The sequence below is a fragment of the Micromonas pusilla genome (genome assembly GCF_000151265.4).
Source record: "Micromonas pusilla CCMP1545 genomic scaffold MICPUCscaffold_1, whole genome shotgun sequence".
In the NCBI taxonomy this organism is placed as follows: domain Eukaryota; kingdom Viridiplantae; phylum Chlorophyta; class Mamiellophyceae; order Mamiellales; family Mamiellaceae; genus Micromonas; species Micromonas pusilla.
Window position 1 is genome coordinate 1761651 of NW_003315882.1, and position 11251 is coordinate 1772901.

The following is an 11251-nucleotide window of genomic DNA, read 5'->3' on the forward strand; positions in this document are numbered from 1 at the left end:
GGAAATACAGGGACGGGGAGAGCGACTACGGCGACGGCGACGCCGCGCCCGTGCCGCAGGAGGACGAGAACGAGTACGAGTGACGCGTTCGCGGCTCGGAAAAAGGAATTTTAATCGGATATCGGATCGACGACTACGCGTCTTCTATCGGTTCCAGCGCGACGAACAGACCGAAGTGGTCGCTCGGCAGCACCGGCTTCGTCTCTCTTCTCCCTCGAAACTCGTTCACGTGCGTGACGACGGAGCCGTCTTTCCGCGTCACCGGCGTCGTCCCGACCATCTCGATTTTCGCCACCCTAAAGTCGGCGAGCTTGTACAGCACGCGGTCCAAGCGTTTCTGTAGGTACCCGCTCATCATCGCGTTCTTCTTCAGGTCGTACGTGAAGCCCGGTCCGCCGTCCCCGTGCGTCTCCCACGCGTCCGCCCACCCCTCCGGCAGAGGCACCGGCCCGTCCGTGGCTTCGTCCCAGTTGGTGTCTCCCATGAACACCGCGTTGGCGCACGCGCGGTTCCGCCGCTCTTCGCCCCGGCGCGTCGTCAGCCCATCCAGCGCCCTGAGCGCGTCCTTCATCTGCCGCACTCTCTCGTCCGATGACGTCTGCTGCTTACTGATGAACGACTCGAGGTGCGAGGAGAAGACGGTGATCTCTTTATCGCCGCCGACGTACATCCCCGCGACGCCGTCCGCGTATCGGCCCATCTTGGACGTGATGAACTCCCTCCGCACGATCTTCGTGGACTTGTCCACGTTATCCAGGCTCCGCTTGAACAGCACCAAGGTGAAGTACTGCTGCGGCGGCGGCGGCGTGCCCTTGTACTCCTCGAACCACGGCTGCGCGTGCAGGAGCATCAGAATGTTCGGAGTCACCTCTTGGAGGCACAGCACGTGCGGGTCGAGCGCGGAGACGACGTCGGAGAGGCCTTGCATGCGGTCCACGAGCGCGACGTGCTCGGCGAACCAGACGTTGTACGTCAGCAGTCGGATCTCTTTCAGGGGGTCTCTCAGCGGCGCGACCCCGGAGAGGAGCGCGTCGAGGATGCCGAGCTCGCCGCCGCCGGATTTAGACTGTTTGCCCGTACTCGTACCGCCGGCGACGGATTCCTCGGCGAGCGACGCGACCCTCGCCGCCGCGCCCGTGAGGTTGTGCTTGTTCTCCGGCGCCTTCGGCGGCGCGCGGCGGAGGTGGTCGTTCGCGGTCGATCGAGGGGTGGCGTGGAACGCTGAGATCGGCGGTGGGGCGTCCCCGCGCTCGGACGCGCGAAGCATGCGCTCTCTCGCGAGCTGCGCCATCAGAGAGTTCCCGCCGACGCCGCTCGCGCCGCCCGCGCCGCCGCCTAGGTCTACCCCCGCGCCGACGTCGTCGCCGTCGATCGTGATGACGTCCGCCTTCTCCGCGGTCGTCTTATGCCGTTTCCATCCGCCCGTCGCGCCGTCCTCCGGGGGGGACGCGCCGGTGAGATCGATGGCGTCTTCGACCAGCCCCGCGCCGCCGCCGCCGCCGCCGGCGACGGCGTCCTCCTCCGGCGCCGGCGTCCTCCTCGGCGGCGCCGACACCGCGCCGTCTAAGTATGCCCTCGGCGCTTCCTTCGGGAGCTTGAATAATCGCTCGCCGCCGCCGCACCCCGCGAGGAGCTGGTCGATGACGAGCTCCGAGACGTCGTCCCTGCCAGGGTACGCTATGATCATCGCCTTCGCCGCCGCGGTCGCGGCGGTCGCGTCGAAGCCCATCAAGGAGGCGTTCTCGACCGCGGGGGCGATGCGATGGTCGTCACCTCGCATCACCGCGGCTTCGTCCACGGGGAAGTCCTCGCCGCCGACGGGGACGTGGGACATCGTCGGTCGCGAGGCGCGCGACGGCGACGCGTGTGGACGGTGACAGCCGCGAACGGTGCCCACCGCCGATCGCTCCGAGAAAAACGATCGATCGACGCTCCGGTGGAACCCGCGGCGGGGCTGGAGCGCGGCGGGGCGGGACGCGGCGGCGGGGGCTCTCGCGCTCTTGAGTGCGCTGACGACGCGGACGTGAATCGCCCTCGCGGTTCGCATCCACGCGCGTCGCGTCAGTGCGCGCGGCGCGAGGCGGGCGGCCGGTTCAAACCGATCTCGCCCTCTCTCTGCTCTCTGAAAAAATTCGCGCGAAAAAGCGCCCCCGACGTCACTTCGATGCCGCGCCTCCCGCTCCTCGCCGTCCTCCTCCTCGCCCTCGCGGCGGGGGCCAACGCCGGGGCGTGCGACCCCACGGTGACGTGCGACCCCCTCCCCGCGGGCGCGTCCACGACCAACTGCAACGCGCACTGGGAGTGCGCCGCCCCCGCGTGCGCGCCGCAGCAGACGTGCACGGTCGTCGACGCGTACGATCTCGCCTCGGGCGCGCTCTCCCCGGTCTCGAACTTCACGTTCGTCGCGCTCACGGAGGGGACGTTCGGCGGCGACGCGAGCTGCGGCAGCGCGGGGTGCGACGACGTCGTGCTCACGCTCGTGTTCCAAGACGCGGCCAAGGAGTCGTCGTACACCACGGACGGCTGCGAGATCGTCGACCAGCCGAAGCGATGTCCGTTCGGTGGTAATAAGAAGATTCCCGAGCAACCGCCGGCGTTGTCGTCGACGACCGCGAAGCTGCTCTGCAAGAACCAGGTGCTCCCGTGCGGAGCTTTGAACGGTCTGAAAGCGGTCGCGGACGTGAACTTCACCGCGGCGGTGCGCTACCCGGCGCCGCCGCCCAGCCCGCCGCCGCCGCCGTCGCCGCCGTCGCCGCCGCCCGCGCCGGCGCGCCCCCCGCCAAACCCGCCGCCGCCGGGGACGTTTTCGCCCGGCGGCGGCGGCCGCGCGGTCGTCGTCGGGCTCGCACAGACCGCGTTAGGGGTGATTCTCGCGTACGCGGTCGTGGGGTACGCGTACGCGTTCTTGAGCGCGCGGGATCGACTGCCGCCGAGGATCGACGACTGGACGCGGCGGTTTCGACCGTGGAGGTGCGACGAGGAGATCGCAAACGGCGGCGGCGTCGGGTTGCGCGGCGAGTGCGAGCTGCTGTGGTGCTGGTGTGTGCCGTACTACTGGCGGTACAGCGACGGCGAGGCGATGGACGCGTACTGGGCGTTTCACCCGGCGGACGACGACGAGTAGAGGAGGAGGAGGAGGAGGACGACGACGACGACGTGATGAGTAGCGGGGACGGACGGCGGCCCCACGTAGTGTATTTGTTGCTGAAAAGTTTTGCTGACCGAGACGACGAAAAAAACCTCTTGACCGAACGCGAAGCACCGATCGAGCGTCACTCCCTCCCTCCCGCGGGCGCGATGAACGCGCACACGACCCCGGAGGAGCGGGTCGTGGACCTCGTCACCGTACGATGGCCCGCGGTCGTGAACGAGCTCGGCCGGATCCTGGCGCGTCCCCGCCCTCCGCGTCGTCGATCGAATCGAAGCGAAGCGCGCGCGAACAGAACGACGTTCGATCGATCGAGTCGGATCGGACGGACGGATCTCTTCTCCCCCGCCGCCGCGCTTCGACCGACGCCGCGCGTCGTCCCCCCCTTCGACTGACGTCGTCCATCGCCCTCCTCCGCCCGCCCGCCCGCAGAGCGCCGCGGACCCGGGCGACACGCCGCACAAGTCCAAATACGCGGCGATCCAGCTGCTCGAGTCGTTGGACAAAGCGATCGTTCATCTCGCGGGCCACGACGGCCGCGGCGAGCTCCTCGACGACGTCCCGCGCGAACTGCGCTCCGCGCTGCTCGACGTCCGCGCGCTCGCGACGCACCGCCGCGCCGCGCTGACGCTCGACGCGCAAGACTTCGGGACCGCGGTGCCGCTGCTGATGCACGCGCGGTCGCTCCTGAGCAGGGACGACGCGGGGTTCTCGTGCCGCGGCGCGCTGATGGAGTGCAACAACGAGCTCGGCGTCGCGTGGTGCGAGCGGGGCGAGCCGAGCCGCGCGCTGCCGTTTCTGCGCGACGCGCAGATGGCACACGCGTTCGCCGGGGAGGAGCACACGACGGGTCGAGGGACGGCGGAGGAGAAGACGGAGACGACGCCGCCGCCGACGGATGCGGAGGAGCTCGCGCACACGCGGACGCTGTTTCTGCTGGCGCAAACGCTCGGGCAGCTACGGAAACCGGATGAGGCCGCGCGCGCGTGCTCGTGGTGTCTGCGGCGGCAGCTCGAGAAGAAGGGCGGGGATGAGAGCGCGGCGCCGGACGAGTGGGCGCAGAACGCCGCGCAGCTCAGCGGGTTTTACGTGAGCAAGAGAGACTGGCCGGGGGCGTGGTTGTGTATTTTGGCCGCGACGAAGGTGATCCAGGACGCCGCGGAGGAAATCGCGGAGATGGCCGCCGTGGACGTCGTCGCGAACGTGAACATCGCGCGCGGGAAGTTTCACCTCGCGCGGTTGACGCTCGCGAAAGATGCGTTCAAGAAAGGCGGCGCGGGAGACGCGGAGGTCGACGAGGATTTCTTCAACCCGCACGAGGTCTCGAGCGGCGGGGAGGGGGAGGCGGAGACGACGACGACGACGACGACGACGACGACGACGACGAGCGGCGGCGGCGGCGGCGGGGACGGGGACGGGGACGACAAAATCGAAGACGCCAAAAACGACGACGAAGACGACGCGTTCGAGTTTCCCTCGATCGGCCTCCTCGCGAAAGACACGCGAGAGCCGGAGACTGGCTGGGTCCCCGCGACCGTCGACGGCGTCCGCGTCGTCTTCAACAACGCCATCGTGGCGTTCAGAAACGCGCTGACGTACTACACCTTAGAAGGCCACGTCACCGAGCACGTGAACATCTTAATGGACGTCGCCGCCGCGCACGCCGCGCTCGCGGTGTTTGAACGCGGCGACCGGAAGCGGCACGACGCGATTCAACGCCGACGAGCGGAGAAGCTTCACGACGTCGTCGAGCGACTCACGAACGCCAAGTACGACGATTTGAAACTCACGATGTGGCACGAGATCGGCGAGGCGCACCGGGCGATCATGGAGCAAAAGGTGATCGCCGATCGACCGGCGTTATCGTACGCGTCCCCTGCGCGCGTCGCCGCGATGGCGTACGGAAAATACCTCTCGGCGTACGAGTCGCGGTACGGCGCGCCGTCGACGACGACGACGGCGGCGACGGACGCCGCTCGCGCTGCGAAACCGGAGCGCGACGGCGGCAGCCTCGCCGGGAGGGTCCCGAAGGACGAGGAGAAGGCGTACCTCAACGCGAGATTCTTCCGCGCCGCGGTGGTGGCGAAGTCCGCGGGCGCCGGGTCCGAAGCGGACGCGCTCGCGGCCGCGCTCGAGGAGCATCAGAAGATCGTCGCGTACGTCGACGCCTTCGGGCCGTTGCCGTTTTTTGAGGAAGAGGCGGAGGTGAGCCGGCAGTTCGCGGCGCTGCTGCCGACGAAGATCAACCACCTGAGAAGGCTCGAGGAGAATAACATCAAGGCTGTGGATCCGCTGAAGAAGATGATGGCGGGGATGGGGATGTCGTAAGTTGTTCTCGCGTCGGCGACGCTTGTAGAACGGATTAATTAATCGTCGTCTCTTCCTTCTCAGAGTCGCGGTCTTGTCTCCGCGCCGGTTCGCCTCCTTTCTTCCGGCGAGACGTCCCCGCGTCGCGTCGCGTCGCGCGGCACTTCAACCCCGCGCACGACCTCACGCCATGACGCGAGACACCGCGAGCGATGCCCCCGACGCGACGCAAGCGTGGAGCGTCGACGACACCGTGCGCGACGGCCTCGATCGCATCGCCGCGCTCGAGCTGAGCGACCTCATGCCGTCCGCGCGCGAGAACGTCCCGTCGTCGGGGACGCGATCTGACCGACGCGCGGACGTCGCGTTCGAGTCCGCGACGAAGACGACGACGACGACGAAGAAGAAGAACGACGACGACGACGGGTTCGCGATTCCCTCGGACTCCGACGACTCCGACGCGGACGGCGACGAGCCGCGCGCGCCGCCGCGGCGTCGCGTCCCCGTCCTGTCCGACTCCGATTCCGACGCCTCCGACGCCGACGCCGACGACGTGGACGACAGCGCGCGCGAGGACGGCGACGACGTCCCGGACGCCGCCGCGCGCGACGACGACGAACCGCGCGACGAGGAGGAGAAGAACGACGACGCGCACGTCGCCCCCGACGCGGAGGACCTCCCGCGCGATGACCCGGAGGAGGCGCGCAAGACGCGCGCGCGGCTCGCCATCATCCGCCTGCGCGACGAGATGTTCGCGGCCGATCCGTCGTTCAAAAAACGCTCGATCGCGACGTTGAACGCGGAAGCCGTCGCGCACTTGAAAGCCGGGGATGACCTTCGATGCGTCGCCGCGTTCGCGAAAGTGTTCCGAAAGACGCGCGACAACCACCTGACGCACAAGGACCTCGGGATCTGCCACTCGAACCGCGCGGCGAGTTACCTCAACCTCGGTCTCTTCGAGGAGGCGCTCTGGGACGCGAGAAAGGCGCAGATCCTCGCGGAGGAAAAATTCCGTCGAGAACGCGGAGACCCGTCCTCGGACGCGCCGCGCGTGTACATGAAAGCCTTCGCGCGCGTCGGGTTCGCGCACATGGGGCTCAAAGAACCGCGCCTCGCGAAGATCGCGTTCGAGAACGGCCTGAAGATGGACAACGGCAACGTCGAACTCAAGCGTGGGCTCGAGGAAGCGTCCGACGCGATACTGCGCGACCTCCTTCACGGCCGCGGCACGGAGACGCTCGCGCTGCCCGCGTCCACGCACGTCGGCGGAAAGATCGGTAACCTCCCGCACGCGGCGCCGCTGCATCACATCCATCCGCGGGATATGCTCCCGGTGAAGCTCCTGACGCCGTTCCAGGCGGAGAACGACTACCACCTCAAGGACACGTACAACTACATGACCGTCCAGGCGGACATCCGCCTCCCGAAGCGCCACTTCGCGTACCTCGAGGACGTCGCGCGAAGGACGAAGTACGCCGCCGCGGTGAAAGCCGCGGTCGCGAGGCTCCACGCGGACGCGAGAGACGTCCGCGTCTTGAACCTCGGCTGCGGCGCCGGTTTACTCGCGATGGAGGCGCTGCGGGCGGGCGCGCACCACGTCGTCGCGACGGACCGGTGGCTCTACCACGCCACCGCGGCGAAGGAAAACCTTCTCAACAACGGCTTCAGCGACGATCAGGTCAAGGTGGTGTACAAGCGGCCGACCGATCTCGCGATGCTCAGGGACGTCCCGATCTCGTGTAACTTGATCGTGAACGACATCATCGACGACGGGCTACTCGCCAGCGGGATCATCCCGGCGTTTCGACACGCGGTGAACAGTCTGTGCCTCCCGGACGCGATCCTGCTTCCGTCGTCCGCGACGATGTACGCGATGCCGGTGGAAATGCGCGTCGACGACGTGTGCGGCATAGACGTCAGCGCGATGAACCAGTACCGGTGGTCGCCGACGTACACGTCCGCGGTGGCGCCGGGGGAGAACGCGTGGATCCCGCTCGCGCCGCCCGTGGAGGTGTGGACGTTTGACTTCCAAAACCCGCCCGAGGAGAGCGAGCAACGCAGGGTCGACCTCGCGTTCGAGCGCGAGGGGAAGTTCAACGCGGTGGTGTTTTGGTACACGCTGCATTTGATCGACGACATCACGATCACGACCGCGCCCGTGGGGTTCGGCCCGAACGAAGGCGGGTTCAACTTTACCAATCGCCGCGGCTTCGACGACGACGACGACGGCGACGACGACGACGACGCGGACGACGCGCGCGCGCACACAGAACGCCGCCCGACGTCCATGCACCCGAGCGCGCAGTACCTCCCCGGCGAAATCAAAGTCGCCGAAGGCGACGTCGTCCCGCTGACGTGCGCGCACAACACCGTGGGCGTGCAATTCCGAGTCGACGACGCGGAATACATCCACGTGCACAAAAACGACGCGAGCTTCCCGCAGTATCACTTCGCGGCGTTGAAGGACACGCGACGAGCGGAGGCGTACGACGCCGCGATCGCGAGGCAGATCGCGAAGATCAACGAGAGAGACCCGAGAAACGGCGCGCACGTGTTGGACGTCGGCGCGGGGAGCGGGCTGCTGTCCATGATGGCCGCGAGGGCGGGCGCGGAGAGCGTGCTCGCGTGCGAATGGCACGGCGCGCTCGCGACGTGCGCGCGTCGAAACGTCGCCGCGAATAAGATGAGCTCGCAGGTCACCGTCGCGCACGCGGACGTCGCGAAGCTCTCGAGAGGGCACAAGGGCGCACGGCACGAGGGGTACAACATGGTCGTCGTGGACATGTTCGACGCCGGGCTCACGGGCGAGCACGTGATGTGGATGCTCGCCAACGCGCGTAAAAACGTGGTGACGCCCGAGCACGTCGTCGTGCCGGCCGCGGCGACGATGTACTGCATGGGCGTGGAGGCGTACACGTCCGAGGTGTGCGGGTTCGACATGTCCGCGTTTAACAAGTACCGGTGGGACAAGACGTACGAGACCGTGAGGATCGGGGACGTTCCGCATCGGGCGCTGACCAAGCCTAAGAAGGCGTTTGAGTTTTTTTTCGACGGGTCGCAGACGCGCGGGAAAGGCCGCGAGTCCGTGCTCAGGATGGAGACGATCGCGAGCGGGTACATGAACGCGATCGTGGTCTGGTTCGACCTGCACATGGACGAGCACGAGACGATCACGACCGCGCCGTTCGGGATCGGAAAAGGCGGCGCGCTGATCGAAGAGGAGGAGCTGGACGGCGACGTCGACGCCATCGAACGCCGCCGCGAGGAGAGAGACGCCGCCGCGAAGAGAGCGATGGAGCGCGCGATCGAGAAGCACAGGGCGACGATGGCGGCGAACCCGAGGACAGTCTTAGGCGCGGAAGCGGTCGCGATGGAGGAGGCTGCCGCCGCCGCCGCCGCCGCCGCGGAGAAGACCGCGACGGGCGAAGACGCCGGCGAAGCCCGCGCAGGCGACGGCGAAGAAATCATCCCCGCGTTCGAGAAGCCGAACGTCCAGGCCGAGGACTCCGACGACGACGCCGACGGCGTCTCCAAAAAGCCGCCGAAGCAGCCGGAGCACTACTGGGGTCAGGCGATCCAGTACCTCGAGCGCGGGGTCCAAGTGCGATCGAAGAAGAAAGTCACGCTCCTCGCGAAGCGCGAAGCCGACCGCGTGACGTTTAACCTCAAAGAAGGCGTCGGCGCGTACGTGGGTAAGCCGCCGTGGAAGATCGAGTGGGGCGGCGGCGCGTCCGTGGAGTCGCCGCACTACCAGCGCGTGCACTACTGCGATTTACTCGTGAGCGACTACCTCATGCGTCTGCGATCGAAGCGGTTCCCGCCGATCGAAAAAGAGATGAAGATGATCCTCGCGCACTGCGGGAATCTGTTTTTAGACCTGGCGACGATATCCGAGATGTATCACCACTTCGCGTGCTTGGAGCTCGTGCACGGGGAGGTGGAGTTCAGCCCGGGGGCGAGCATGGAGGCGCTCACGAAGAAGCCGCTCGAGCTGTGCGGCGTCGGGAGGTGGAGCTGATGACGACGGATGGACGGCGACGCCTACGCGCGCGCGAACGAACCCATCCTGGAGATAAACCCGTCTTACGTATTACGTCGTTCGTTCGTTCCTTCGTTCCTTCGTTCCTTCGTTCGTTCGTCTTCTCGTCCCTCTTCTTCGACCTCTTCCTCGTCGCACGAGCGCTGTACCCCGCGCGCGCACAAACCCACGACCAACCCCCCCCCCAACCGCGCGACCCGACCCGTCGATTCGCGTCGCGTCGATTCGCGTCCGCGCGTCAACACTCCGGGTCGTCGCAGACGATGCCCGCGAGCGTCTTCTGGTGGTCGTGCCACGCCACGACGTCGTCGTACTTCAACTCTCCGCCGAAACAATCCAACGCGCTGCCGACGGTGACGTCCACCCTCCCGCCGCCGGGTCTCCTGACGAGCTCTAAGTCGTCGAGCGACCGCGCGCCGCCGGCGTACGTCACCGGTATCGGCGAGCGGACGCCCAACCGTCGCACGAGCTCCTCGTCGACGCCGAGCTTCATCCCCTCTACGTCGACGCCGTGCACCAGGAACTCGTCGCAGTGCTTCGCGAGCTCGCGCATCGTCTCCTCGTCCACCTTGAGGTCCGTCCACTTCTGCCACCGGTCCGTGACGACGTAGTATTCGTCGCCCTTCTTCCTGCACGACAGGTCGAGGACGACGCGTTCTTTTCCGACGGCGGCGACGAGCGCGTCGAGCCGCTCCTGATCGACCATCCCGTCTCGGAACACGTACGACGTCACGATGACGTGCGACGCGCCCGCGTCGAGCAGCGGCGCCGCGGTCTCCGCGGTGACGCCGCCGCCGACCTGGAGCCCGTTCGGGAACGCGCTGACGGCGTCCATCGCCGCCTGTAACGTCGCGTCGTCGCGGGAGAGCATGATGACGTGCCCGCCGCGAACGTCGTCGCGCCGGTACATCCGCGCGAACTCCGCGGAGGAGGTCTCCGTCTGGAAGTTGGTCTCCGGGGTCTCCGACGCCGGGGAGCCGTGGGGGGCGTCCTTCAGCGTCCCGCCCACGATTTGCTTCACGCGGCCTTGGTGGATGTCGATGCCCGGGGGGAACCGCCCCGCCCGCGGGACGTTTTTTTCGGAAGAAGAGATCGCGGCGGACGCGGACGTCGCGCGCCCCGCGCGCGTCGGGCGGCGGTCGACCCGCGACGCCCTCGCGACGCGGACGGGCGCGCGGACGCCCCCGAGGTGCACCGCGGCGGACATCGTCGCGGGTGTCGTGCCGAGGCGGGCGGTTGCGGTGCCCGCGCGGCTGTACTTTGCGCGCGCTCGGAAGGAGATCCCTCCTGATGAAGATGAACGAAGGGAAGGCGCCCCATCGGGTCGACAGCTCCGGGGGGAAGTTTCCCCGGCCGTTTCAAACCGCGCCGCGCTCGGGCCGGGGGCGCCCACGGCAGCCCGTCGCGGGATGGATCTCCCTTTCCCGGACAAGTTTTACCTGGTTTGCGCGTTTTGGGACCAGTGGGTCCCCGCGGGTTTCGCCCCCCCCCCCCCCACGATCGCTCCGCCTCTCTCCGATTCGATCGGATCTGCCGGGTGCTCACCTATTCGACGTCGTTCGACGCGCTCTCCCTCCCCGCATGCAGCCCCCCCGAGGGCGCGAACGGCATCACCGAGGACACGCGCCTGCTCCTGTACGCGCTCCACGAGCAAGCGACGCGCGGCCCGTGCGTAGTCCCGCGCCCGACCGCGTACTTCTACGACGGCGACGACGCGATCGACTGGGAGGCGTGGCGATCCCTGGGCGACATGAGCT

At 67.8% G+C, this 11251-nt stretch overlaps 5 protein-coding genes across 5 annotated transcripts; 3 read left to right on the plus strand and 2 right to left on the minus strand.

Annotated features, from left to right (window-relative positions):
- Positions 1-133: 133 nt before the first annotated feature.
- On the minus strand, positions 134-1834 carry MICPUCDRAFT_38171 (uncharacterized protein; the record flags this gene model as incomplete). The annotated part of the gene is made up of 1 exon (XM_003055680.1): positions 134-1834. The coding sequence occupies one exon, from the start codon at positions 1832-1834 to the stop codon at positions 134-136; it is 1701 nt and encodes a 566-aa protein (XP_003055726.1).
- A 330-nt stretch (positions 1835-2164) lies between these two features.
- MICPUCDRAFT_46381 (uncharacterized protein) lies at positions 2165-3124 on the plus strand (the record flags this gene model as incomplete). The annotated part of the gene is made up of 1 exon (XM_003055150.1): positions 2165-3124. The coding sequence occupies one exon, from the start codon at positions 2165-2167 to the stop codon at positions 3122-3124; it is 960 nt and encodes a 319-aa protein (XP_003055196.1).
- Positions 3125-3285: 161 nt separating this feature from the next.
- On the plus strand, positions 3286-5938 carry MICPUCDRAFT_50703 (uncharacterized protein). Its single transcript, XM_003055151.1, has 2 exons — positions 3286-3391; positions 3583-5938. Exons 1-2 carry the CDS (start codon positions 3351-3353, stop codon positions 5474-5476), a joined length of 1935 nt encoding a protein of 644 aa, XP_003055197.1. The 5' UTR covers positions 3286-3350; the 3' UTR covers positions 5477-5938.
- Positions 5939-6203: 265 nt separating this feature from the next.
- MICPUCDRAFT_61724 (uncharacterized protein) lies at positions 6204-8673 on the plus strand (the record flags this gene model as incomplete). Its single annotated transcript, XM_003055152.1, has 1 exon — positions 6204-8673. A coding segment is annotated over one exon (2470 nt), but the record flags the coding sequence as incomplete, so codon positions are not given.
- A 1059-nt stretch (positions 8674-9732) lies between these two features.
- MICPUCDRAFT_50705 (uncharacterized protein) lies at positions 9733-10701 on the minus strand (the record flags this gene model as incomplete). The annotated part of the gene is made up of 1 exon (XM_003055681.1): positions 9733-10701. One exon carries the CDS (start codon positions 10699-10701, stop codon positions 9733-9735), a length of 969 nt encoding a protein of 322 aa, XP_003055727.1.
- Positions 10702-11251: the final 550 nt, after the last annotated feature.

Excerpts from the sequence above, each read along its gene's own strand:
- MICPUCDRAFT_50703 (XM_003055151.1), top strand. The coding sequence starts at position 3,351 with ATGGCCCGCGGTCGTGAACGAGCTCGGCCGGATCCTGGCGC. Across the intron at positions 3,392-3,582 it reads GCTCGGCCGGATCCTGGCGC|CGCCGCGGACCCGGGCGACA; the intron begins GTCCCCGCCCTC and ends CCGCCCGCAGAG.